The 26,638-nt window shown below is 41.8% G+C and overlaps 2 protein-coding genes across 2 annotated transcripts in view; one reads left to right on the forward strand and one right to left on the reverse strand.

The window, feature by feature from the left end:
* Window positions 1–1,056: 1,056 nt before the first annotated feature.
* Window positions 1,057–20,211, forward strand: LOC121872848 (mucin-2-like). Its single transcript, XM_042375898.1, has 20 exons — window positions 1,057–1,173; window positions 2,785–2,877; window positions 5,930–5,993; window positions 6,449–7,345; window positions 7,457–7,696; window positions 7,781–7,936; window positions 8,507–8,674; window positions 8,852–9,151; window positions 9,386–9,466; window positions 9,560–9,649; window positions 10,016–10,105; window positions 10,383–10,513; window positions 10,824–11,613; window positions 11,689–11,721; window positions 12,875–12,907; window positions 13,319–14,797; window positions 16,436–17,536; window positions 17,964–18,112; window positions 18,484–18,594; window positions 19,723–20,211. The coding sequence occupies exons 2-20, from the start codon at window positions 2,812–2,814 to the stop codon at window positions 19,843–19,845; spliced, it is 6,102 nt and encodes a 2,033-aa protein (XP_042231832.1). The 5' UTR covers window positions 1,057–1,173; window positions 2,785–2,811; the 3' UTR covers window positions 19,846–20,211.
* A 3,243-nt stretch (window positions 20,212–23,454) lies between these two features.
* The window catches only part of LOC121872997, a 59,149-nt gene continuing 55,965 nt past the window's right edge, over window positions 23,455–26,638 (reverse strand). The window contains exons 7-9 of the mRNA XM_042376224.1: window positions 26,172–26,339; window positions 24,285–24,470; window positions 23,455–24,085 (exon numbers count right to left, since the gene is read on the reverse strand). Coding sequence (XP_042232158.1) covers window positions 23,789–24,085; window positions 24,285–24,470; window positions 26,172–26,339 — 651 coding nt within the window. The 3' untranslated portion in view covers window positions 23,455–23,788. The remainder of the gene's footprint in view (window positions 24,086–24,284; window positions 24,471–26,171; window positions 26,340–26,638) is intronic.

Genomic DNA, 26,638 nt, shown 5'->3' on the forward strand with positions numbered 1-26,638 from the left:
TAAGTTTACGTAACGATACTCGTGTTAGATGGATACACTATCCTCGTTTTCTTTCTTTAGCAGCGGATGGAGGGTGGGGACATAATTACATCACAGTATTTTGTGATATGGATTCTCTGTTCTGTTACATGTCCACGCCCACCAGGAAAATTTAACCAAATTTTCCTCGTAACACTAGATCTAAGAATATATTTAACAGGTTCACTTAAGTTACAGCTTTCGAAGAGAAACAATATCCATAATGGCATTGGAATTACATTAAGATATCAGATGAAATTTTCAATAATTTGATGATTTGAGCAACATAATTTCTGGGTCTTTGACTTTGCTGTCAATGGATTACCAAACCTATTTCCCTTCCTTGTGGCGACAGTGACATTGACTTTACCCAATGACTTTAAACCCTGATATAAAACTCAAATGGAAGCACATTTATACAATTATACGCATTTCTTACCCCTAACGTGATAGTTTATATGCTGTAAAACAGGGTCTCTGGATTTTGAGGAATGTGGAGAAATTTACGAGGAATCTTTTAACGTGGGCGTTTGGCATCACTAAAACTCTGAGTAAAGCAAATTGCACACGAGCCGACAGTTTTGGGGAGTCCCCCCCCCACCCCCCGAGTCTATGATGAACCTATACCGTAGAGTCATGGTATCCTTGAACGTTATGGTTATCTGAAACTACCTTTATATAAAAGTGTAGTTATATACAGTATTTAACCATTATCTGTAAAGAGACTGCAATGACCTTGAAGTTTTTGGCATATACGAAGTGTCGTAAAGAGCCTTCCCATAATGGTGTACACAGATGTTCCGCTATTGAGCTCTTGTTTACATATTCTACATTACTGCTTCTCCCACTCGTACTTAAAATATTACGAGGATTGGAAGTTCTCGTCGTTACTCCGCTTAACTTATTTACTCTAGACAAATTAGTGCAGGGTAAATGTGTGTTTTATGAACAGGTGCTGTGGTGACGTAGTGGCCAACCTCGTCGCCCATCTTCAAGGGGTCCAGTTTATGGGTTGCTTACATATATGTGGCACGGAAGCCGTGGTTGTCACAGTGTAGCGTCCTCATCTCTTCCCTGTCGGCTTCCTCTTCTCGTATAACTGCACTTGGTCCTGCTAGAGTTCGGAGTGCACCAAACTATCTTCTTTTCCTCCAGGTGAGGATGTGTTATGGTGTACAGTATAGTGGTGTGGATCAGTGGCTGGTACATTTGTATTTTTGCAGTCATTTTTGCTGGAATCTCTTTAAAAGAAAAAATCATCGGTAAGAAAGAGGTTTATGCAATAATTGTCTCATAATGCATTGTTACTCCAAACCATTACTAAATTTTAAATATGGCATAGGTGAACAGTGGTACACTTCCAAAGTGCGTTAAACATTCCCCACAGGTGCGCTTCTATTTCCTAACCTCTCCCACGAATTTTCCTAATATCCAGGAACTAGGTCAAGTTTAGTGAGATTTTCATGCATGAAGTATCCTATCGCTAGACACCAACTCCTGCAGCACCCTTTAGACATTGTTTTTCATGGAAGATTACAAATATAGCGATATTTTTTAAACTATTCACACGTATCGTATTTGGCTGAATTTTATCTTCTATCCTAAAAACCTTTATGCCTATAGAATGCTGCAGATATACCTTAAATCAGGCAAATAAATTATTGGGTCTTATAAGAAGGTCGTTCAGATATCTAGACGGTCCGTCCCTCGTAGCGATCTTCAGGAGCGAAGTGCTTCCCCATCTGGAGTACTGTCACCCCATCTGGTCCCCGAGATATGCTAGGGACTGTCAGTTGGTTGAAAATGTTCAAAGGAGGGCCACCAGACTGGTGCCTGTACTTCGGCACCTCAGCTACCCTGAGAGATTGGAGCGCCTGAACTTGCCTAGCTTATACTACAGACAGGCAAGGGGGGACCTAGTTGAGGTGTATAAGCATCTCAGGGGGCACTACTCAGTTGAGTGTCCTTACTTGGAGCTGGCGGACGCTCGCCCCACAAGGGGTCACAGCTCAAGATTGAGGAAGCCGCAAGTCCAGAAAACCGTGAGGGCAAACTTTTTCGGAGTGAGGGTTGTAAACTCTTGGAACAGTCTACCAGAGAGTGTTGTGACGGCACCGAGTGTGAGCTCTTTCAAGACAAGACTTGACCAACACTGGAGCGGGTCAGGTACATTCAGGAGCTGGTGCATGCCCAGTATTTGCCAACAGTGCGTGACAGAGACGTGGCCGATCGCCCGGGCGGCTAGCGAGCCGATCTTTTGGTGAAGAAGATAAATGAAAAGAGACGTGACCGATCGCCCAAGCGGCTAACAAGCCGATCGGTGGCGAAGAGGATAAAAGTAAAAGTTTAAATCCGAGAAAGAGACCTTATTCGGTAACATCAGCGCGGATATGCACTTAGGCATAAATAACTGGTGTAGTTTATCCAATTAAGTGGCAGAAACAGAAAGGAGGCACCTTAAACTACTTAGCAGTAGAAATGTATTTTTAAACCTGATCTGATTCCTGGGAGAATTATAATCATGGGAACTAATTCTTAGTAGTTTTACATCATCAACCAGAGACATAGGATGCAATGTTTAGGAGTGGATTGAAAAGTTATCAATGATGTATACGGAACAGTGATGCCAAACTAAATAGCATTAGCAAATGCTGGAGAATTTGTGTTCATTGAGATAGTAGAAATAAAGAGAAAGAGAAATCTTGCGCGCGAGAGAGAGAGAATTGAAAATAGACTAAGCCTATTTACCAACTTAGTTTCCCACAGGTGGAGGCGACACAACATAAGACCGAAATGAGGGCTTTCCGCCTTCCTATCTCCGGACTAGTCGCGTCCGTCCTGCTGCTTCTTCTGCAAGAGGTATGTTGTCTAAGCTGGGCTACTATCACTTTATGTGCAGCATAACGATGAGACCCGTGTCCAGGAACTTCACCTTCTTATCCTTATTGTCCTCTTTCAGTTGATTAGTAATTCAGACAGTAGGAAACTTGTCGTTTTCGCATCGTTGGTAGGTACTAGGTATCTATCGTACATACAATATACTCTTGAATGTATCTAAACTTGCGCCAATCATGGTTTAGCCTGGACTTTAGCAAATTCATACACGATGCTTCAAAATGTTTTCTGGTAGATTATTTCATAAGTTGACAATCTTTACTTCAAAGAAGCTGGTTATTATAGTTTCTTGTGTTGGTAGCCTCTTTAAGCTTGAGACTAACCATAAGTGGAGCAGTCATTAACCAACTCCAAATGTATATAGTCCCCTTTACTAGTGCGTTTACAGGGGCTCGTCAGGTTTTGTGCAGTGTGGCACAGCGCTCTGTTTGTTTACATTCGACAGATACAAACCAGCAATAATAAACATACTTTGGAGTGAAATTAAAACAAATTTATCAAAGACAGTGATTAGTGGAATGTTTATATGACGAGCTCTTGTAAACGCACAAGTGAAGGGGACTATACGCCCATTTGACCAAGAAATGCCATTTAAGGTGATTATAATTCTCAAACTTGATCTGTTTCTAGAGCTGATATCATTTCATCTATCAATGCGATGATCTCCCACCAATCACATTTCAGGACGCAATAATTCTGCAAAATTCTAAAATAGATATGATAGGCCTCACCAATTCCTCTAATATGTCATGGAAGCCACACATCCACAACATTGCTAAAGCTGCCTCCCGAAAGCTGGGAATGCTGTACAGATGCCGTATCTACTTCACTCCTGTGAGCAGTTGCTTCAAGTATAAAAGGGATTCTTTCGTCCTAACTTGGAGTACTGCTCTCATATCTGGGGTGGCTCTTCTTCTGTCCAACTGTTAGATAGGGTGGAATCAAAGGCATTTCGTCTTATTGACTCTCCTCCTTTAGTTGATAATCTCTCTTCTCTTTCTCTTCACTGCAATGTTGCTTCATTCTCTCTCTTTTACAAGTATTTTAACAGGCAATGTTCGGTGGATTTGGCATCCTGTGTACCACCGGCAAGGCCGTGGGCTCGTAACACTCGTCTTGCCCGCGGTGCCCACCGTTTCCCTGTGGATGTCGGCCACACTATAGGATAACCCGTTATAGTACATCCTTCTTTCCTCACACAGCCAAACTCTGGAATGCTCTGCCTTCTTCTGTTTTCATACTCATACAATCTGTCTCACTTCAAAAAGCTGGTTTTCCGGCATCTTCGTGGTGTAGATTAATATAACCTTTGCCTTTTCTATTTTTAATCTTATTTTTTCGCCACCCTAGGCCCCGTTGTGGGCTATTCCCCGTAAAAAAAATAATAATAATAATAAAATCTCATTTTGCTCCTCAATAGTACAAACATTGCGATTGATGTTCAAATCTCTAAGTAAGTGAAGTGTTTGTATATTCGGACCAGTTAGGTACTCATTTTCAAGATGTTTTCAAGGAATTAGTGTGCTTCAACATCTCTCAAAGACTAGGTATAATTTCAATGTTCCATCCTCTTAGTTTCAGCAAGAGGCAGACCATCTAGACATGTATGTGACCTTCGTATTAGTCCAACAAGTCAATCATAATGATTTGAGAACTTCAATTCTTTGTTAACATAAACACCAAGATGTCTTGCATATGTATTTATAATTAGGGCAAGATTTCCATTGTGTCGGGCCATTCGTCAACGGTAAATATTAACACCCTTTCTTGTAACCATGTTTGAAACTAGAATCTACGACCCATCCAGGAATTTCAGCAGCTGTATCAAGCAGGAATTCCCATACATAGATCATCCTGACATTCCTCAACTAGATATTTCCGTTGTAAAATAACCCATCATGACATGAGTATCATGCTCTCTTGCGCTTTATAAACCAAACATATTCACAGGCCTATTATTATTTGTGCTGTGATGATCGCCGTCATTTAATAGAGGACTCACATATGTTAAATTTCAGTTCCTAGGAATCCTGAACATGATATTTAGGGCGCGTTTACATGAGGCTTGTTACTAGTATGATGGCTCAAGAGGCGAGCGAGAGGAGCCTTTCCCGATTAGTTGGCACAAAGATACCCCTCTAGGCGACTCCTCGCTGCGTCCACCAGTTTTGATTAGAATGAACTGTCGGTTGAAGGTCCTGCCATGTGCGTAAATTTCTTGAGATAAGATTATTGAACATTAATCTGAACTTGTAATAAAAAAATATGTAATAACATACATCTCAAACTGCACTGAAGACTATCATGACAAGTATTCAGCGCTACTAATTATTACTGCCTGCTCCAACTAAGCACACAATTGCTTTAAAAGTTGAGTGACTACCAACTTCCAGGTGAGTGAAAAGCACTGTCATTCTAGCGCTAGGGGCGAGTTACTCCCGGGAGTTGCGGCTAGTGGAGCCGTTGACACATGTGAAGGCGCAAATTGCTATCTCCTTAGCACTGGTGTCTATTAGAACGCCTCGTGTAAACGCGCCCTTGGGGATTTTGAGAGTTCATTAAACTATTCCCTTAACATTCGAGGATATCCATCCTCAGGGCCAGACCTTTTATCTACCTTGAGCTTAGTTGACTGTACTAGACCCCACAAGGAACCTGTCTATCTTTATAGTAAACTGATTTGATTAACTTTTAAATTATGTAAATTTCTTGCATCCTCCCTTGCAAACAGAGGAAAATAATTCTTTTAGTGCCTCTCGGCAAATAGCAGCAGCAGTAGTTGAAGTACTGTAGTAATAGAATTAGCAATATCAGAATGATATTAAGATGAAATGAAGAAACAGGAGTGTATAAAAAAGATAATAGGATCGATCATTTTAAGGATGATGACGACGTTGGTAATTAATTACTGTACGTTTGAAAGGCAGAAGCAAGACCATTATAGCTTGTTAACCTGTTACAACGGAATTAAATTATCAAGTTAGTGACAACTTCCTTTCTCGTGTGTCTTTCCCAGCCCAGCCAAGCGACCCAGGCCGAGTGGGAGCCCCTCTTGATGCACTTCCCCGTCAAAGTGTACGGTAAGTGGAGACTTATACATGGTGAACATCTGATGATTTACTGTACGTGGTCGTATATCTGAATGCACAAGGTCGATTGTGCCGGGTGTATGTGTCCAATTATAAAGGAGTTTGTATGAATGTATATTGGGGTGCATGAGTTTTATGTGTACTGGTTTGCATGTGTAATTAAAGTCACCAGAGTGTACGAGCCTCAGTGTACTGTACTGGGAAGAGTATGGAGGTACGATGCCAAAGAATATTGACATTCTTTTACCGTTTTTTGTGACAATAATAATACTAATAATAATATTAATATTAATAATAATAATAATAATAATAATAATAATAATAATAATAATAATAATAATAATATTGTTTATGTACCGTATGATGAATTCAAACTTATTGTAAAGTAATATAGCGACTGAATACTTCGCTCGTAATCACGAGAACACATGATTTTAAACTTTCAGATCTGCGGCAGGGTGGTGGCAACGTTCCTCACACCGATGATGGCGACTTGATGTGCAACAACACCATCAAGAACGAGGATATTAAAGGTTTATTCAAGTCATACAAGAGTATGTTCCCGATAATACATCGCGTGAAAGGGCTGGTGAGTAGATCCTGCTCCGACCCGGAAGAGACGGCCTACTGGCAACAAATATATGATGAAACTCTCAATCTTCATCATTTACTTCAAGACCTCATAAGAAGATTACCAGTAGTTATAGATGGGATACAATCAAATGAAACTATGTGTCCACCAATGGAAACCCGCCTCCTGCAACTGGACGTAGCTTATGGGGACGAGACAGCGCAATTACATGGCTCCGGACTGTACTTGGACGTGAGGACAGAGACAACTGCAGCGGGAGGATGTTCTCAAATAAATACTTTCAGAAATATGCTGCCAGCCATGAGAACAGTAACAAACGCTGCTGGAGAACCTTGTGTGATTGTGACGACTTCACCAAGTACATCCTTCCCTGTGTCAACAGCAACAGTACCAATGTCTTCTGAGGAATCAGAGGCTACAAGTGTCACTTCAGAAACTGTGTCAAGTGAAGGCACCAGCACACAAGAGTCGCAAGCCACGACTTCGACATCAGAATCTGAATCTGAAGAAACATCCACCGCAGAATCTCAGGGGACGAGTACAACTTCATCGTCTGAATCAGAAGAAACCTCTACTGCAGAATCTGAGGGAACGAGTACCACAGAAAAATCCACGGAAGAATCAGAGGAATCAAGTGCTAGTGCAGAAACATCCACAGAAGGATCACAAAGTACTAGTACTACTGCAGAAATAACCACAGAAGGTACTGATATTACTGCTGAAACACCCACAGAAGGATCACAAAGTACTGGTACTACTGCAGAAATAACCACACTAGGTACTGGTACTACTGCAAAAACACCCACAGAAGGTACTGATGTTACTGCAGAAACACCCACAGAAGGTACTGATGTTACTGCAGAAACACCCACAGAAGGATCACAAAGTACTGGTAGTACTGCAGAAATAACCACAGAAGGTACTGATATTACTGCTGAAACATCCACAGAAGGTACTGATATTACTGCAGAAACACCCACAGAAGGATCACAAAGTACTGGTACTACTGCAGAAACAACCACTGAAGGTACTGGTCCTACTGCAGAAACACCCACAGAAGGTACTGATATTACTGCTGAAACACCCACAGAAGGATCACAAAGTACTGGTACTACTGCAGAAATAACCACACTAGGTACTGGTACTACTGCAGAAACACCCACAGAAGGTACTGATGTTACTGCAGAAACACCCACAGAAGGTACTGATGTTACTCCAGAAACACCCACAGAAGGATCACAAAGTACTGGTACTACTGCAGAAATAACCACAGAAGGTACTGATATTACTCCTGAAACGCCCACAGAAGGTACTGATATTACTGCAGAAACACCCACAAAAGGTACTGATGTTACTGCAGAAACACCCACAGAAGGATCACAAAGTACTGGTACTACTGCAGAAATAACCACAGAGAATGCCAAATCTTTGCTGAAACACTTACAGAAGGTACTGATGTTACTGGAGAAAACACCCACAGAAGCAACTGATGTTACTGCGAAACACCCACAGAAGGATCTGAAATGCTGGTACTACTGCAGAAATAACCACAGAAGATTGCTGGTACAGAAATAACCACAGAAGGTACTGCAGAAATAAACACACAGAAGGTACTGGTACTTGCAGAAATAACCACAGAAAGTGCTGGTGCTACTGCTAAACACACCCACACAGTACTGATATTACTGCAAACACCCTCAGAAGGATCTGAAATGCTGGTACTACTGCAGAAACTAACCACACTAGGTACTGGTACTACTGCAGAAACACCCCCACAGGAGGTACTGATGTTGCAAGAAACACCCACAGAGGTACTGATGTTATAAAACACCCACAGAAGGATCTGAAAGTACTGTGTGCTACTGCAGAAATCACCACAGAAAGGTACTGATATTATAACAAACACCCACAGAAGGATCACAAAGTACTGGTACTACTGCAGAAATAACCACAGAAGGTACTGATATTACTGCTGAAACACCCACAGAAGGATCACAAAGTACTGGTACTACTGCAGAAATAACCACAGAAGGTACTGATATTACTGCTGAAACACCCACAGAAGGATCACAAAGTACTGGTACTACTGCAGAAATAACCACACTAGGTACTGGTACTACTGCAGAAACACCCACTGAAGGATCACAAAGTACTGGTACTACTGCAGAAATAACCACGGAAGGTACTGATATTACTGCTGAAACACCCACTGAAGTATCACAAAGTACTGGTACTACTGCAGAAATAACCACACTAGGTACTGGTACTACTGCAGAAACACCCACTGAAGGATCACAAAGTACTGGTACTACTGCAGAAATAACCACGGAAGGTACTGATGTTACTGCAGAAACACCCACAGAAGGTACTGATGTTACTCCAGAAACACCCACAGAAGGATCACAAAGTACTGGTACTACTGCAGAAATCACCACAGAAGGTACTGATATTACTGCTGAAACACCCACAAAAGGATCACAAAGTACTGGTACTACTGCAGAAATAACCACAGAAGGTACTGATATTACTGCTGAAACACCCACAGAAGGATCACAAAGTACTGGTACTACTGCAGAAATAACCACACTAGGTACTGGTACTACTGCAGAAACACCCACTGAAGGATCACAAAGTACTGGTACTACTGCAGAAATAAACACTGAAGGTACTGGTACTACTGCAGAAACACCCACAGAAGGTACTGATGTTACTGCAGAAACACCCACAGAAAGTACTGATGTTACTGCAGAAACACCCACAGAAGGATCACAAAGTACTGGTACTACTGCAGAAATAACCACAGAAGGTACTGATATTACTGCTGAAACACCCACAGAAGGTACTGATGTTACTGCAGAAACACCCACAGAAGGTACTGATGTTACTGCAGAAACACCCACAGAAGGATCACAAAGTACTGGTACTACTGCAGAAATAACCACTGAAATTACTGGTCCTACTGCAGAAACACCCACAGAAGGTACTGATATTACTGCACAAACACCCACAGAAGGATCACAAAGTACTGCTACTACTGCAGAAATAACCACACTAGGTACTGGTACTACTGCAGAAACACCCACAGAAGGTACTGATGTTACTGCAGAAACACCCACAGAAGGTACTGATGTTACTCCAGAAACACCCACAGAAGGATCACAAAGTACAGGTACTACTGTAGAAATAACCACACTAGGTACTGGTACTACTGCAGAAATACCCACAGAAGGTACTGATGTTACTGCAGAAACACCCACAGAAGGTACTGATATTACTGCAGAAACACCCACAGAAGTATCACAAAGTACTGGTACTACTGCAGAAATAACCACAGAAGGTACTGGTACTACTGCAGAAATAACCACAGAAGGTACTGGTACTACTGCAGAAATAACCACAGAAGGTACTGGTACTACTGCAGAAACACCCACAGAAGAGTCACAAAATACTGGTACTACTGCAGAAATAACCACAGAAGGTACTGATATTACTGCTGAAACAACCACAGAAGGTACCGCTGCTACTCAGAAAACACCCTATGAGAAAGATGCAGTATTACTGCCAGAAACACCCACAAGTATCACAAAGTACTGGTACTACTGCAGAAATTACCACAGAAGGTACTGATATTACTGCTGAAACACCCACAGAAGGTACTGATATTACTGCAGAAACACCCACAGAAGTATCACAAAGTACTGGTACTACTGCAGAAATAACCACAGAAGGTACTGATATTACTGCAGAAACACCCACAGAAGTATCACAAAGTACTGGTACTACTGCAGAAATAACCACAGAAGGTACTGATGTTACTCCAGAAACACCCACAGAAGGTACTGATGTTACTCCAGAAACACCCACAGAAGAGTCACAAAATACTGGTACTACTGCAGAAATAACCACAGAAGGTACTGATGTGCTGAAACAACCACAGAATGCTGATATTGCTAACAAAACACCCACAGAAGGTACTGATATTACTGAAAACACCCACAGGAAGTATCTGAAAATTACTGAGTACTACACAGAAATAACCACAGAAGGGTACTGATATTACTGCAGAAACACCCACAAAAGGTACTGATATTACTGCAGAAACACCCACAGAAGTATCACAAAGTACTGGTACTACTGCAGAAATAACCACAGAAGGTACTGGTACTACTGCAGAAATAACCACAGATGGTACTGGTACTACTGCAGAAACACCCACAGAAGGTACTGATGTTACTGCAGAAACACCCACAGAAGTATCACAAAGTACTGGTACTACTGCAGAAATAACCACAGAAGGTACTGATATTACTGCTGAAACACCCACAGAAGGTACTGATGTTACTCCAGAAACACCCACAGAAGTATCACAAAGTACTGGTACTACTGCAGAAATAACCACAGAAGGTACTGATATTACTGCTGAAACACCCACAGAAGGATCACACAGTACTGGTACTACTGCAGAAATAACCACAGAAGGTACTGGTACTACTGCAGAAATAAGCACAGAAGTTACTGGTACTACTGCAGAATCACCCACAGAAGGATCACAAGGTACTGGTACTACTGCAGAAATAACCACAGAAGGTACTGGTACTACTGCAGAAATAACCACAGAAATTACTGGTACTACTGCAGAAACACCCACAGAAGGCACTGATATTACTGCAGAAACACCCACAGAAGGATCACAAAGTACTGGTACAACTCCAGAAATAACCACAGAAGGTACTGGTACTACTGTAGAAATAAACACAGAAGGTACTAGTACTACTTCAGAAACCTCCACAGAAGGTACTGATATTTCTGCAGAAACACCCACAGAAGGATCACAAAGTACTGGTACAACTTCAGAAATAACCACAGAAGGTAGTGGTACTACTGCAGAAACACCAACAGAAGGATCACAGAGTACTGGTACTACTGTAGAAAAAACCACAGAAGGTACTGGTACTACTGGAGAAACTCCCACAGAAGGATCACAGAGTACTGGTACTACTGCAGAAATAACCACAGAAGGTACTGGTACTACTGGAGAAACTCCCACAGAAGGATCACAGAGTACTGGCACTACTGTAGAAATAACCACAGAAGGTACTGGTACTACTGCAGAAACACCCACAGAAGGTACTGATATAACTGCAGAAACACCCACAGAAGGATCACAAAGTACTGGTACTACTGTAGAAATAACCACAGAAGGTACTGGTACTACTGGAGAAACTCCCACAGAAGGATCACAGAGTACTGGTACTACTGCAGAAATAACCACAGAAGGTACTGGTACTACTGTTGAAATATCCACAGAAGGTACTGATATTACTGCAGAAACACCCACAGAAGGATCACAAAGTACTGGTACTACTGCAGAAATAGCCACAGAAGGTACTGGTAGTACTGCAGAAACATCCACGGAAGGTACTGATATTACTGCAGAAACACCCACAGAAGGATCACAGAGTACTAGTATTACTGCAGAAATAACAACAGAAGGTACTGGTACTACTGCAGAAACACCCACAGAAGGATCACAAAGTACTGGTACTACTGCAGAAACACCCACAGACGGTACTGGAACTACTGCAGAAAAAACCACAGAAGGTACTGGTACTACTGTAGAAACACCCACAGAAGGATCACAAAGTACTGGTACTACTGCAGAAACATCCACAGAAGGTACTGATATTACTGCAGAAACACCCACAGAAGGTACTGATGTTACTGCAGAAACACCCACAGAAGGATCACAAAGTACTGGTACTACTGCAGAAATAACCACAGAAGGTACTGATATTACTGCTGAAACATCCACAGAAGGTACTGATATTACTGCAGAAACACCCACAGAAGGATCACAAAGTACTGGTACTACTGCAGAAATAACCACACTAGGTACTGGTACTACTGCAGAAACAACCACAGAAGGTACTGATATTACTGCAGAAACACCCACAGAAGGGACTGATGTTACTCCAGAAACACCCACAAAAGGATCACAAAGTACTGGTACTACTGCAGAAATAACCACAGAAGGTACTGGTACTACTGCAGAAATAACTACAGAAGGTACTGATATTACTGCAGAAACACCCACAGAAGGTACTGATGTTACTCCAGAAACACCCACAGAAGGTACTGATGTTACTCCAGAAACTCCCACAGAAGGATCACAAAGTACTGGTACTACTGCAGAAATAACCACAGAAGGTACTGGTACTACTGCAGAAACACACAGAAGTTACTGACAGCAGAAACACCCATGAAGAAACACCCACAGAAGGTACTGATGTTACTCCAGAAACACCCACAGAAGGTACTGATGTTACTCCAGAAACACCCACAGAAGGTACTGATGTTACTCCAGAAACACCCACAGAAGGTACTGATATTACTGCAGAAACACCCACAGAAGGGACTGATGTTACTCCAGAAACACCCACAAAAGGATCACAAAGTACTGGTACTACTGCAGAAATAACCACAGAAGGTACTGGTACTACTGCAGAAATAACCACAGAAGGTACTGGTACTACTGCAGAAATAACCACAGAAGGTACTACTGGTACTACTGCAGAAATTACTGGTACTACTGCAGAATCACCCACAGAAGGATCACAAAGTACTGGTACTACTGCAGAAATAACCACAGAAGGTACTGGTACTACTGCAGAAATAACCACAGAAACTTACACAGAACTACTGTACACACAAACACCCACAGAAGGCACTGATATTACTGCAGAAACACCCACAGAAGGATCACAAAGTACTGGTACAACTGCAGAAATAACCACAGAAGGTACTGGTACTACTGTAGAAATAAACACCGAAGGTACTAGTACTACTTCAGAAACCTCCACAGAAGGTACTGATATTTCTGCAGAAACACCCACAGAAGGATCACAAAGTACTGGTACAACTGCAGAAATAACCACAGAAGGTAGTGGTACTACTGTAGAAACACCAACAGAAGGATCGCAGAGTACTGGTACTACTGCAGAAATAACCACAGAAGGTACTGGTACTACTGGAGAAACTCCCACAGAAGGATCACAGAGTACTGGTACTACTGTAGAAATAACCACAGAAGGTACTGGTACTACTGGAGAAACTCCCACAGAAGGATCACAGAGTACTGGTACTACTGTAGAAATAACCACAGACGGTACTGGTACTACTGCAGAAACACCCACAGAAGGTACTGATATAACTGCAGAAACACCCACAGAAGGATCACAAAGTACTGGTACTACTGTAGAAATAACCACAGAAGGTACTGGTACTACTGGAGAAACTCCCACAGAAGGATCACAGAGTACTGGTACTACTGTAGAAATAACCACAGAAGGTACTGGTACTACTGTTGAAATATCCACAGAAGGTACTGATATTACTGCAGAAACACCCACAGAAGGATCACAAAGTACTGGTACTACTGCAGAAATAGCCACAGAAGGTACTGGTACTACTGCAGAAACATCCACAGAAGGTACTGATATTACTGCAGAAACATCCACAGAAGTATCACAAAGTACTAGTATTACTGCAGAAATAACAACAGAAGGTACTGGAACTACTGCAGAAAAAACCACAGAAGGTACTGGTACTACTGCAGAAATAACCACAGAAATTACTGGTACTACTGCAGAAACACCCACAGAAGGATCACAAAGTACTGGTACTACTGCAGAAACACCCACAGACGGTACTGGAACTACTGCAGAAAAAACCACAGAAGGTACTGGTACTACTGCAGAAACACCCACAGAAGGATCACAAAGTACTGGTACTACTGGAGAAACATCCACAGAAGGTACTGATATTACTGCAGAAACACCCACAGAAGGTACTGATGTTACTGCAGAAACACCCACAGAAGGATCACAAAGTACTGGTACTACTGCAGAAATAACCACAGAAGGTACTGATATTACTGCTGAAACATCCACAGAAGGTACTGATATTACTGCAGAAACACCCACAGAAGGATCACAAAGTACTGGTACTACTGCAGAAATAACCACACTAGGTACTGGTACTACTGCAGAAACAACCACAGAAGGTACTGATATTACTGCAGAAACACCCACGGAAGGTACTGATGTTACTCCAGAAACACCCACAGAAGGATCACAAAGTACTGGTACTACTGCAGAAATAACCACAGAAGGTACTGGTACTACTGCAGAAATAACCACAGAAGGTACTGATATTACTGCAGAAACGCCCACAGAAGGTACTGATGTTACTCCAGAAACACCCACAGAAGGTACTGATGTTACTCCAGAAACTCCCACAGAAGGATCACAAAGTACTGGTACTACTGCAGAAATAACCACAGAAGGTACTGGTACTACTGCAGAAATAACCACAGGAGGTACTGGTACTACTGCAGAAATAACCACAGAAGTTACTGGTACTACTGCAGAAACACCCACAGAAGGTACTGATATTACTGCAGAAACACCCACAGAAGGATCACAAAGTACTGGTACTACTGCAGAAATAACCACAGAAGGTACTGGTACTACTGCAGAAATAACCACAGAAATTACTGGTACTACTGCAGAAACACCCACAGAAGGCACTGATATTACTGCAGAAACACCCACAGAAGGATCACAAAGTACTGGTACAACTGCAGAAATAACCACAGAAGGTACTGGTACTACTGTAGAAATAAACACAGAAGGTACTAGTACTACTTCAGAAACCTCCACAGAAGGTACTGATATTTCTGCAGAAACACCCACAGAAGGATCACAAAGTACTGGTACAACTGCAGAAATAACCACAGAAGGTACTGGTACTACTGGAGAAACTCCCACAGAAGGATCACAGAGTACTGGTACTACTGCAGAAATAACCACAGAAGGTACTGGTACTACTGCAGAAACACCCACAGAAGGATCACAGAGTACTGGTACTACTTTAACCACAGAAGGTACTGGTACTACTGCAGAAACACCCACAGAAGGTACTGATATAACTGCAGAAACACCCACAGAAGGATCACAAAGTACTGGTACTACTGTAGAAATAACCACAGAAGGTACTGGTTCTACTGGAGAAACTCCCACAGAAGGATCACAGAGTACTGGTACTACTGCAGAAATAACCACAGAAGGTACTTTTACTACTGTTGAAATATCCACAGAAGGTACTGATATTACTGCAGAAACACCCACAGAAGGATCACAAAGTACTGGTACTACTGCAGAAATAGCCACAGAAGGTACTGGTACTACTGCAGAAACATCCACAGAAGGTACTGATATTACTGCAGAAACACCCACAGAAGGATCACAAAGTACTGGTATTACTGCAGAAATTACAACAGAAGGTACTGGAACTACTGTAGAAAAAACCACAGAAGGTACTGGTACTACTGCAGAAACACCCACAGAAGGTACTGATATTACTGCTGAAACATCCACAGAAGGTACTGATATTACTGCAGAAACACCCACAGAAGGATCACAAAGTACTGGTACTACTGCAGAAATAACCACACTAGGTACTGGTACTACTGCAGAAACAACCACAGAAGGTACTGATATTACTGCAGAAACACCCACAGAAGGATCACAAAGTACTGGTACTACTGCAGAAATAACCACAGAAGGTACTGGTACTACTGCAGAAATAAGCACAGAAGTTACTGGTACTACTGCAGAATCACCCACAGAAGGACCACAAAGTACTGGTACTACTGCAGAAATAACCACAGAAGGTACCGGTACTACTGCAGAAATAACCACAGAAATTACTGGTACTACTGCAGAATCACCCACAGAAGGACCACAAAGTACTGGTACTACTGCAGAAATAACCACAGAAGGTACTGGTACTACTGCAGAAACACCCACAGAAGGATCACAAAGTACTGGTACTACTGCAGAAACACCAACAGAAGGTACTGATATAACTGCAGAAACACCCACAGAAGGATCACAAAGTACTGGTACTACTGTAGAAATAACCACAGAAGGTACTGGTACTACTGGAGAAACTCCCACAGAAGGATCACAGAGTACTGGTACTACTGCAGAAATAACCACAGAAGGTACTGGTACTACTGCAGAAATAACCACAGAAGGTACTGGTACTACTGTTGAAATATCCACAGAAGGTACTGATATTAGTGCAGAAACACCCACAGAAGGATCACAAAGTACTGGTACTACTGCAGAAATAACCACAGAAGGTACTGGTACTACTGCAGAAACACCCACAGAAGGTACTGATATTACTGCAGAAACACCCACAGAAGAATCACAAAGTACTGGTACTACTGCAGAAACACCCTCAGAAACATCTGAGGGCACCAGCACTACTTCAGGTTCGACAACCAGTGGTACGGAAACCTCTGTCACCTCCACCACAACTGAATCTTACGAAGTGTCCACTGCCAGTGTGTACCCGACTTTCACTCCGTCTTCTGATGATCTCGTGTCTTCCTCCGAGACACAGCCCTCCACGACATCTTCTGGGACATCGGGACAGTCTACTTCCTCTATATCGTTGTCTACAGCAGGACCCACCGAAGAGACTACTCTACCAACTTCTGGGGAATCCACCATTTCTTCTTCCCTTCCCTCAACTCCTGAGATTAGCTCTACCTCAGCCACGTCCACAGAAGCTACTACGAACGACTGCGTGACCGCTCCTCCATTTATTGTTGAACGAATAAATGATTTCAACGCGGATTTGAGCGATTTAACCGCAAAAATAAAGGAGGTTACTACAGAGTTAATAAAATGCTCCGGTGATATTGAAAAGCTGAGTGAAGTGGAAGAACTGTCGGACAACCTTCAAACTCTTCTCAATGAGTTGAAAAGCATCCACGAACAATTGGAAAGATTTAAAGGATCCCGCCGTAGGTTCCTTGTATCTTCCTCTCTATTGACTCTCCTCAATGCTGTCAGCGCCAGGGCCGGTGGTAGGTATCAGGCATTTTCATATGTGCATTCTCTAATGATAAGTAATAAGTCACCTTTATTCTGTCCAGTCATTCACAGTTTTTTCTTTTTCCAGCTTCACTGTCTTCTAACGCGACATTTAATGCTAAATATTATGTTATTTACACAGCACTATTACAGAACAGTCATACAGACACACATGCAGATTGTTTTATTTCATTATGTTCACCCTAGGGCATGGGTTATGCAAATCATCATTGATCAAGATGAATAAAAAATAAAATACCAAAAAACACTTGGTATCAATTATCTGCCTAGTTTTTGGTGAGGTTCTCCCAATTTTTTCCTTAAACCCATTAAGATTAGACCCATAGCTTTTCTGGGGGGGTCAGTTTCTATTATTAATTTATATAACATAATAGCGTTATTTTCAACTACCATCAACAGTCAACTGTGGAAAGAACGAAAAAGCCTTGCCGGAGTCTCTCAAGGGCCTGGCCGACGCCCTCAACTCTCTTTCGGTTGACCCTATCAGCAGTGAGCACCGGGATCATGTCGCCTGCGCTGCGCATGAAGCCCTCGCCGCCTTTTCTCAGGTGAACTTCCTGCTTCCGTTTTAGAAGTATATTTGGTTAGGGTGGCAACATATTGGTCAGAGAAGCAGTATATCTTGTCGGCATATTCCCTTGGTGTAGCTTCTGAACACTGTTGATGCAGATTTATGTACAGAATACTTGATCTGAGTTTCATAATACTATATCGACCTGTATAGAAGTATCACTGTAAAAATGCATGGCCAGTGTAGAGGCAAAAGGGCATACAAGAACATATATTTTTTACTTTACTCTTGTGATTAAATTTCCGAAAACTATACATGATTTCGGTGTACCCCTGAAGCCTCATTGGCGACTTTGAACCCATAATATAGTCCATCGGTAGGCTTCCTCTGATAATGTTGTGTCGGCAGGTGGTTCGCGGGGGTAGCCAGCTGAGCGGTAGACAGCAGGCAGAGGTAGAGGAGCTCCTGCACCAGTTGACGGACCACAAGATGAAGGAGGTGACTGCTCTCATATCACAGGTAAGTGGGCAATTTGGATACACCATGAGTACTTGCTATTACGCCAGACTGAGAGGAGCTCTGGGAGACGAGGTTATTTGTACTGTACGTGCAATAGGCTGCTGGCCAAATTATGTGTACAGTAAATTTCTGGACCAGGCTGAGAAAACTATGATCGGTCGGATGGACGTGGAACAGGGATCTCCATCAAGCTGTGTATTGCTTCTATTATTGAGCGTGTAGATGTAGAAATATGATTTGTCGTATACTATAGAGATTGTATAACTGTCTGGGAGTCCCAAACGATCTGGTAGATTTGGTAGACACTGTGTTGTCTCTCCCTCGTCTATACCTTTCTTTAACTCTTTTTTTCCATAATAACCTGGGTAGATAAGATAAAATCACGCATAGAAATATAAAGTATCATTAAACTTGGTGGCCTGTACAAAGTGGGTGTGTTACCGAGGTGTGTTGTCGTGAGGGAGTGGGCTCTCTACAACGTGAGAAGCCGAGAAGCTGCGCGTGTTTGCTGATACAAAAATATGAGGTGATGGTGGCCTGTTGTGTCGCCACACGACTACGACAACAAGACCACCAATCGACATAAGTGTGTGTGTGTTGACAGACGTAAAAGGATGTTCAACTGGCACCAACAATCCAACTCGATAGTCATACATTACATCTACCTGTATATGGATAACTAATATGGGAACACAACTGCACTAATACTATAATGATATTTTTCACGTAGTTTCACAAAATATCTTCATAATTTCACATCTTCTCGGGCGCCTTCCTTAGTCCCTTCACATGTAATTGACCGCTTTGTCATTAACAGAGAACTTGACCTGTGCCTAACAGGCCTAGGCCTCCGCTACATCAGGCGATCCCCGAGGACCCTTCAGTCTCTCTCTCTCTCTCTCTCGGAGGTACATTTATCGATTAGGCTACTTTGAAAGGTAAAAATAAAAATATGGATGGTGATATTTTATACGAGCATTTTAAAAGGCAACTGTCATGCCGTCTAATACTGAGATCATCATCACCAACGGCCGAAAATCTACCCTTCCCACTCCTGAATATTTACAATAATTTTTCTCTGCGTGGACGTATTTTAAATGTTTCTTTTTATTTATTTGTTACCCACAGAGCGAGGAAGCTAATCTGGCCAAGAAAGTGGAGTTGGAAAAGAAGCTGGAGGAGCTGCAGGGACGCAAGAGGCAAGTGGAGGAGTCAATCAGACAGGCTCGCGAAATTATACCTGCTGCCTAATAAGATATTGATACATGGTGGCTACACTCTCCCACACCTCTGGCAACAGGAATATGGTGTGGGAGAACCTGTCTATTAAGTTAACACAAGAACAGGAAAATAAGAACCAACAGCATTACAGAAGTAACGAGTGCGTCAAATTTTCGAGAATGTGGAAGGGCAGCGAGCCAGTACCAGAGGACCAAAGCAGCATTTTTCCAACAAAAAATGCGGAAATTTTATCTGGTGTTCAAGTGCGGGAAGGAGATAGAAGGGGGGAGATCACGTATTATTTTGTCATATATTTCAGCAGAAGATTTACTCATATTGAAAGATATTTTAAAACTATCATTGTTGAAGCCATGAATAAAAACATTACAGATGTGACGAGAATATTTCTTTGTCGAACATCTGTGTTATATGATTTATAATAGAAAAAATTATTTAATAGATTCTTAACTATACGAGTGTTGCTACTTCTTAGGGATTTTGACAACTGTAAACGGCCTGAGTTCAGTTGAGAGTATATTGTACCTTCTCTGCTAAGGGAAGTGTCTTAGTGCACTTATAGGAGAACACTTAAGTGAGGTAACAAGTGATATGAGTCTCCTCACTCTGACCAAGGGAGAGAGAGCGAAGCAGGCCTGGAGAGTGTGAGAAAGGAAACGCGTCAGATATCTTGTTGCTGACATGCGCTGACCCGAACTGCAACCTCAGCCACAGTTGAGGCACAGTTGAATAACTTGGTGAATAATTTGGTATTATACATTTGGGTAAATATTTATATAATACAAATGGTGCTGTTACACTGCATTTGATTATATATATATATATATATATATATATATATATATATATATATATATATATATATATATATATATATATATATATATATATATATATATATATATATATATGATGATGATGATGATGACATAAACAAATTTATTTGTCATTGGCAAAATAATCCCTGACCCAGACTGGTACTTAACGTAAGCTAAGCTAAGCTAACATACCCAAAGTAAATAAATAGTGTGTGAAGGTTATGGTCTGGATCCAGGGATTAGCTTGGATATTAACCCTACATACTGCAAACCAAAGACTGATACCTGTATATCTGTCATTTAGAACAACAACATTATAACTGATGTAATATTTAAGTTTGATGTGTTTTATTTCACAGTTGCAGTGCATTTATTATTAACATTACACGTCACTATATAAACATGTCGAGGAATTAAATAAGGAATACCTTACGTTAACTTAGATATTTTATTATATAAACATTCTCACAGCTTTACATAGTTAATTCATATAACATCCATCCTTAACAACCAATAAATTAACAATAACAAAAAATAATAAATAAAAACCCCTAAATCCTAGGAATGCCCGTAATTAAACGCGATAGAGAGAGAACCCCAGTGAGATTCTGAACCTATGAGTGTTCCCTAAAAGGGTTCCAAAATGGATTCGGAAACAAAAATAGTTTCCCGAACAGATTCTGAATAAGGGAATGTGTCAATTGTACGTACATCGCCACTTATAATTGATCGAGAGCTGAGACCAGGACACGAGAGTAATGTACCAGAGTATAAGGTAAAATATGAATCCTTCATGATTGGACTATGGAGAACATCAGAGAGTCGTTTTTAATCTATACATATTATCATCGACCTTTGAGATGAGGCAAAAAGAAAGTAAGAGGAGTTGTAAGGTATTTATGGAGGCAAATACTGTTGAATTCCTATGGGTATCCGTATTAAGCCAGCGGTGCCCATAGGCTTATGACAGAAAACGGAATTCTTAAACATCATAAAAAAAATCTATATGTATAGGAATATTACTAACGACCCTTCAGATGTAATAAAAAATGAAGAGGAGTTGTGAGTGAGTTAGAAAAAATAATCAAAACATGAAGGTAATTTTAGTCATCGTTGCCAAAGGGATTATGATGGAAAATAAAAGTAATGAAAATTTTAAACAATCTCTCCTGCCTGTGTTTTGAGTTTACCTCAGTCGAATGTTTGAAATGCGGCCCAAAGTGTCGTAGTGAACACTGACACTATTAAACAGTCAAAACAAATGGCACACGTGGTAAGTCAGTGGTTTTTTTTTTGGGGGGGGAGTCGTCTAGAGTCTGTGAGTGAGTTGTCTAGAGTCTGAGCGAGTCGTCTAGCTAGAGTTTGTGGAGTCGTCTAGAGTTTGTGAGGTCGTCTAGAGTCTGTGGAGTCGTTCTAGAGTCTGTGCAACCGTCTAGAGTCTGATGGAGTTGTCTAGCGTCTGTGAAACTGTCTATAGTCTGTGGAGTTCTAGAGTCTGTGGAGTTGTTCTAGAGTTTCTGGGGTCGTTCTAGACTCTGTGGACTCGCTTAATGTCTGTGAGAGAGTTACCCAGAGTCTGTGGAGCCGTCTAGAGTGTGCCGCAGTCGTCTAGAGTCTGTGGGGTCGTCTTGAGTCTGTAGCGTCGTCTTGAGTCCGTAAAGTCGTTTAGAGTCTGTGGAGTCGTCTTGAGTCTGTAGAGTCGTCTAGAGTCTGTGGAATCGTCTTGAGTCTGTAGAGTCGTCTAGAGTCTTTGAGGGAGTCGTTGTAGAGTCTGTGGAGTCGTCTTGAGTCTGTAGAGTCTAGAGACTGTAAGGGAGTCGTCTAGAATCTGTGGAGTCCTCTAGGGTCTGTGGAGTCGTCTTGAGTCTGTAGAGTCGTCTAGATTCTGTGGAGTCGTCTTGAGTCTATGGAGTCGTCTAGAGTCTTTGAGGGAGTCGTTGTAGAGTCTGTGGAGTCGTCTTGAGTCTGTGAGGGAGTTGTCTCGAGTCTGTGGAGTCGTCTAGAGTCTATGGAGTCGTCTTGAGTCTGTGGAAATCGTCTAGAGTCTGTGAGGGAGTCGTTTTGAGTCTGTGAGAGAGTCGTCTTGAGTCTGTGAGGGAGTCGTTGTAGAGTCTGTGGAGTCGTCTTGAGTCTGTGAGGGAGTCGTCTTGAGTCTGTGAGGGAGTCGTCTTGAGTCTGTGATGGCTGTTTTGTAAGGAAGTCTCAATTATGTGTTTGGTTGGAAACTCCTCTTAATAAGTAATATGGTGGTAAGTGAAAATTACCATGCTAAATTGTGATTATCTAGCTCGTGAGAGTCTTCTCATAAGATATAAGTATTGTTTCTCCAACAGTTTTCGGATCACCTGAAGCGAAGAGAGTTTCAGAGCCTCAATGGTATGTTATTTCTCCAGGACGAACAGATATGATCGCGTGAGTAACTTAAAGGTCTACTACCTACATGTACCTGTTCATCCTGGAAAAGAAACACGTTAAGGCATCACATAACCGGACGGAAAAGTCAGTTTTATTTGTTTACGACAATACTGTTGTTTGATTTGATACTAATAACCTTCAATTGTTAGTCTTTATCTATCTTTGAAGTATAAGTATATTTCATAGACTTGAGAGCAACAAGAACACAAATATTTTCATTGGAAATAACTTCAAACCCACTTAGATTACCCCCCACAATATTCGTTATATGCCCATCATAAAGTTTTATATATATATATATATATATATATATATATATATATATATATATATATATATATATATATATATATATATATATATATATATATATATATATATATATATATATATATATATATATATTGCCATCACAAGAAAAAATATATATGCCCATCGTAGAGATTTGGAAGAAATATGACCACAACACCAGACACAAGGAGGACGTCAGCCATCCTGAACAAGAAATAGACCAATATTCTAAACAGCACCAACTCACCTGAAAAAGATTATATCTATAACTTTTCACACGGAAGATTCATCGATAGTAACAAATCACTCAAAGGTAAGGACAAGTTATTTTTTGCAAAGCTGTTGATTTTGTCAATCAGGAATTTGACTTATACATTATTATGGCTTGTGTTGAGGAAGACTTCTCCAGCATGGGTCGGGGAATCAGGTAGCTAGTCGGTGAGGTAGGAGGTGGAAGAGGTGCGGGAGGAGGTGCCGAAGTAGAGAGAGGAAGGTGGGTTAGGGTCGATCTGCTTGGTGGCTCTCTTCTTGTGCCAGAGATAACTCCAGGCCATCAGCAGCACCAGCTGGGCGGCTAGGAAAAGGGCACATGCCACCACCACCCCAGTGAAGGAGGAACAGCTGCCCTGGGCCACCTCTACCTCGACCTCCTCCGTCTGGCTGGCCGAGAACTCAAACTTGTCAGTGATATGGACGGACTGTGCCACCATGATTCCTGTCTCGTGCACCTGTACATGAAAACATTATCATTAGTTCTTTCTGTTAAGTTTGTTTAATGGTTTTCATGACAACTTTATTAGTTATTGAAAATAACCACACACACACACACCTCGCCTTCTCTTTCCATTTACCCTTCATCGCCAGCCACTTCCCCCACATCCACCTCTTGTTTTTTCCTCATTCACATATCCTTTCTCTCTCACTTACCTCTCGCTTCTTACGCTTGCCGAAGGAGTCCTTAATCCGCGCGACGCCGTCGAAGCCTTGCACGCTGCATTGTACGGGCTCACAGACAGGCAGGCAGGGAGTCACCAAAGCCCGGAACTGCACTACCCCTGACGCGGGGAATTTGAAAGCCTGGAAGAGCGCGTGTAGAACCTTCCCGCCCACCACCTGAGGAGTAGTAATGATGGTGAAACAATGGTGGTGATGGTAGTGAAACAATGATGGTGATGATGGTAATGCAATGGTGGTGGTGATGGTGGTGACGATAGTGAAGCAATGGTGGTGATGATGGTGAAGCAATGGTGGTGGTGATGGTGGCGATGATAGTGAAGCAATGATGGTGATGATGGTGAAGCAATGGTGGTAATAATGGTGAAGCAATGGTGGTGATAAGTAGTGATATCTGGGAAGATTACGTTGGCTTGTTAATAATGGTGACGCAACGGTGACCGTTTCTTTTAACGGCAGTGATGACGTTAGAAATAATAATAATAATAATAATAATAATAAGAGTAGCGATCGTTATCATCATTGATATCAGATATACATATTACTTTAGTACTGTATTATGGAATAAGGAGTACAAGTGAACAGGGCGTGTGTCTGACGCCTTCCTGCACGCGCAGATACGCCCAAACGCTGCCTTCAATGTTGCAGATACTCCACACGCCCACACTTACAAAAATTACTAAAACAAGAGTAAGAAAGAACTGATCATAGCTGCGTTGGTGAGGGGCTGACCGTACTGACACCGGCAGCCCTTATAAAGAAATTTACGGTAGTTGAAAACTCTCCCTCGTGCGATAAAACACCATAGTCAAGCCTTAGGAGAGGCGGCCATTATATAGGTCAGTTAACGTTGTCCTAATCATGAACTATACGTAATTATTATTATTATTATTATTATTATTATTGATGTTGTTGTTGTTGTACATTTCCCCCACCTTCATTCTGTCACCAGTGTTGCGCCAATAGTGAGCGAGTCCGGTACTTATTGGTTGAATTGTTTTCTTTTTGGATTTTTCTCGCTTACCCGAGTGAAATCTCAGGCTACGTTTTCCTCTTTTTTTGTTTTTACAAATTGTTGTTTTGTTTACCACGTGGTATTTGGGACGGTGCACGTACATGTAAGGTAATGTACCACTATGTTTTATCATTATTACCACTATCATTAATTATCACTATTGATCATATTATTATTTTTACCAGAGCTATTTTACTCCTATTTTCAGAGTAAGTCTTGAAAGCCTTGGTAACTACTCCACTAAACTCTAGTTTGCAAAATTACGTTGTTCCAGTTGTCGAGAGCACAAACCGAGGTCTGTGATTGGCTGGCGGCTTTAAAAATTAGATTGTATGGCAACCCACCTGGAGGGGACTTCAGAGGCTCAGACTGTCTATACAGAGGTTAGTTATCTGTGCGTTTGTCCGGTTTTACCGCATCCAAGAAACTTATTTTTTATTCGTGATTTGTGTATGTGATTAATTATGGTAGATTTTCGTGTGAAATTCAGTACATATGACGATTAGTGTTTATTCCAACGTTAAAAAAGAAATTCCTACTTGTCTTCTGAAACAATGTGACGTCTTCGTGTACACACTACCCAGGGGTAAGTAACCTAATAACAGTTGTTCTTCTCTAGCCACTAGGATACTGTTATTGTGATATCATGGGCGGGGCTGGGAGTCAGTTCGTCGTTCTGAATTTCCAGATTAAGGAATGAATCGCCTTTTCAATGAATAACACAAAATTCAATATCCTTATTCATCTCCTCAGTGTCTTTCTGTCCAAGTAATTCACTTGTGCTAGCTTGTATCAGTCTAGAGTATGGTACGTGTGTGTGAGGATTATGTTAGTGGTCAACCTACCTGTTCAACAGCCTGCACGATGGTAGTGTCCGTGGGACAACCTATTTCGTCAATAAGGAGAATCTCGGAGTTGTCCTGACCGTCCATGGCCACCAACTCTCGCACAAAGATCTCATAAGGGCTGCTTTCATCAGTGATCTCGAAACGCAGGGCCAAGTTGTCGCCCACCTGGGGAAGGAGAGAAAATGTTATAGAAACTTTGGGAAGAAGTGTTAAGAATTGCCTTGATAGTAACCCTCCCTCCTCACTCCTGCCTTGATAGTGACCCTCCTTCCTTACTCCTGCCTTGATAGTAACCCTCCCTCCTCACCCCTGCCTTGATAGCGACCCTCCCTCCTCACTCCTGCCTTGATAGTGACCATCCCTCCTCACTCCTGCCTTGATAGTGACCATCCCTCCTCACTCCTCTTTGATAGTAACCCTTCCTCCTCACCCCTACCTTGATAGTGGCCATCCCTCCTCACCCC

Source organism: Homarus americanus, unplaced genomic scaffold (assembly GCF_018991925.1).
Source record: "Homarus americanus isolate GMGI-L3 unplaced genomic scaffold, GMGI_Hamer_2.0 scaffold11022, whole genome shotgun sequence".
NCBI classification, from domain to species: domain Eukaryota; kingdom Metazoa; phylum Arthropoda; class Malacostraca; order Decapoda; family Nephropidae; genus Homarus; species Homarus americanus.